Source organism: Limulus polyphemus, unplaced genomic scaffold, assembly GCF_000517525.1.
Source record: "Limulus polyphemus unplaced genomic scaffold, Limulus_polyphemus-2.1.2 Scaffold3025, whole genome shotgun sequence".
NCBI classification, from domain to species: domain Eukaryota; kingdom Metazoa; phylum Arthropoda; class Merostomata; order Xiphosura; family Limulidae; genus Limulus; species Limulus polyphemus.
The window spans coordinates 59,691-61,355 of NW_013668635.1; the positions used below are offsets into that span (position 1 = coordinate 59,691).

At 27.9% G+C, this 1,665-nt stretch overlaps 1 protein-coding gene across 1 annotated transcript in view; it reads left to right on the top strand.

Moving 5' to 3' along the window:
* LOC106468491 (ras-specific guanine nucleotide-releasing factor RalGPS1-like) overlaps positions 1-1,665 on the top strand; it is a 51,773-nt gene that overhangs the window by 38,095 nt on the left and 12,013 nt on the right. The window contains exon 10 of the mRNA XM_022396828.1: positions 380-415. Within this exon, the coding sequence (XP_022252536.1) occupies positions 380-415 (36 nt within the window). The remainder of the gene's footprint in view (positions 1-379; positions 416-1,665) is intronic.

Consider the following 1,665-nt stretch of genomic DNA (forward strand, 5'->3'; position numbering starts at 1 on the left):
AGCATTATTATATTTTTGTAACATAGTTAACAAGTACTAAAATATGATTACTGAGTTGTTGTTTTTTTTGGGGGGGGGGTTCTCCATCAGATTCACTGAAAAAAAAATATTGTATTTTGAATATTATTATAGATTTTCTTGATATTATTTGTCATATTTTGACTAATATCATCCTAAATCCATAATCAAAATGTGTAAATTAAACCTAGTATCTTGTATTTTTTTTTACAAATATTATTGAAATGACCTTGGGATAGCATGAATACTGCCTTTTAAGAGTAAGTTTTAGTTCATTTGAGATATTAAATTTGATCGACAAGGTAAATCGCAGTTAAATAATTTGTTTATAATAAACAGCAATCACCGTTTTTTCTTTTAGCATATTTGCATCATCGAGCACCTATGAATTGACAACGTAAGTATTGTGTATTGATTTTCTGGTGTTTGTTTTGGTGTAGATTGTTCAAACCAGTTATGCACGGTCAAACTTGAATTAAGTTTAGATTTTCATAAGAAATCTTTAATTTTATTTTTAGTTTTGGTAGAAGTTTTATCCATCATCGGATATGATGATAACCTTATTTGTTTGTAACGTTAAAACTTAATTGTGTATTTTAGTTTGATTTTTTTTTTCAACACTGACTAGTTCAAAAATTTTAATAAATTTGTCACCACCTGTTTACATAACAACTAATATATTTATTCGGTTATTGTTTAATTCTTGTAGAAATGATCTATAATTTTCTTATATGTCTGTTTTCTGATAGTTCCCATCAGAAACATGCATGTGGTCATAAAAAAAAAAGGTTTTAGTTTTGTTTTTTTCAATATGTCGCAGTATTGATATCTAGTTGATGAGGTGTAGTGCAATAATAAAAACTTTGTTCTGTGCCCAGAAGATCACTGGTAAGTAGAACTGTTAAGACCATAAACCAAGACTTTTCTTTGCTTCAAACTTTGTGCAGTTTTTTGGAAGAACAAAGAAAAGACCGACAGAAACTGCATGTAAGAATTGAGGCCTAAGCAACTTTGTTAAACACAATTTTCTTGTTTCTGCAGAACACGTTTTAGGACAGTAGAAAATTTATCTTTATTTACAGTTATAAGTTAATAGAATCAACTGTTTTTGACATTGGTTAAACTAATATCACTAAAAGGTTATTTCAATATAAGTCTTATTCTTAGTGTACGTGATTTAAGATATTTTGTAAAATTTGAAGTGAATAAACTTTTTTATTGAGTAGCAGATATTAACAAAGGGTCTAAACATTTGCCAGATTGAATCCTTGCTATAATTATACAGATTCTATTAAAACAAAGGGAATTCATTATTAAGAAATAACTAATTTGAGTTGAAAAAAGAATAGGCAAAAAAAAACTTGAGGTTGTTCAATAACAAAAGGGAATCCCCAATAGCTGTGGCACTTGAAATTCTTTTAGGCAAGATTTGAGTAAATTAATCTATGAGACCTTGGGCATTGTCAAATACATCACTCGAAAGGGTTTGATTTCTTGAGTTGAAAATTGTCATAACGGAGGTATGAGCTAAATGTTTGTACCTATATAAAAAAAAAAAAAGTGCAAATGATTAGTTATTATTGAATTTTGGAGAGAAAAATTGAAAACTTGAAGTTGCATAATATTGCTACATTGTTATATTGTTAC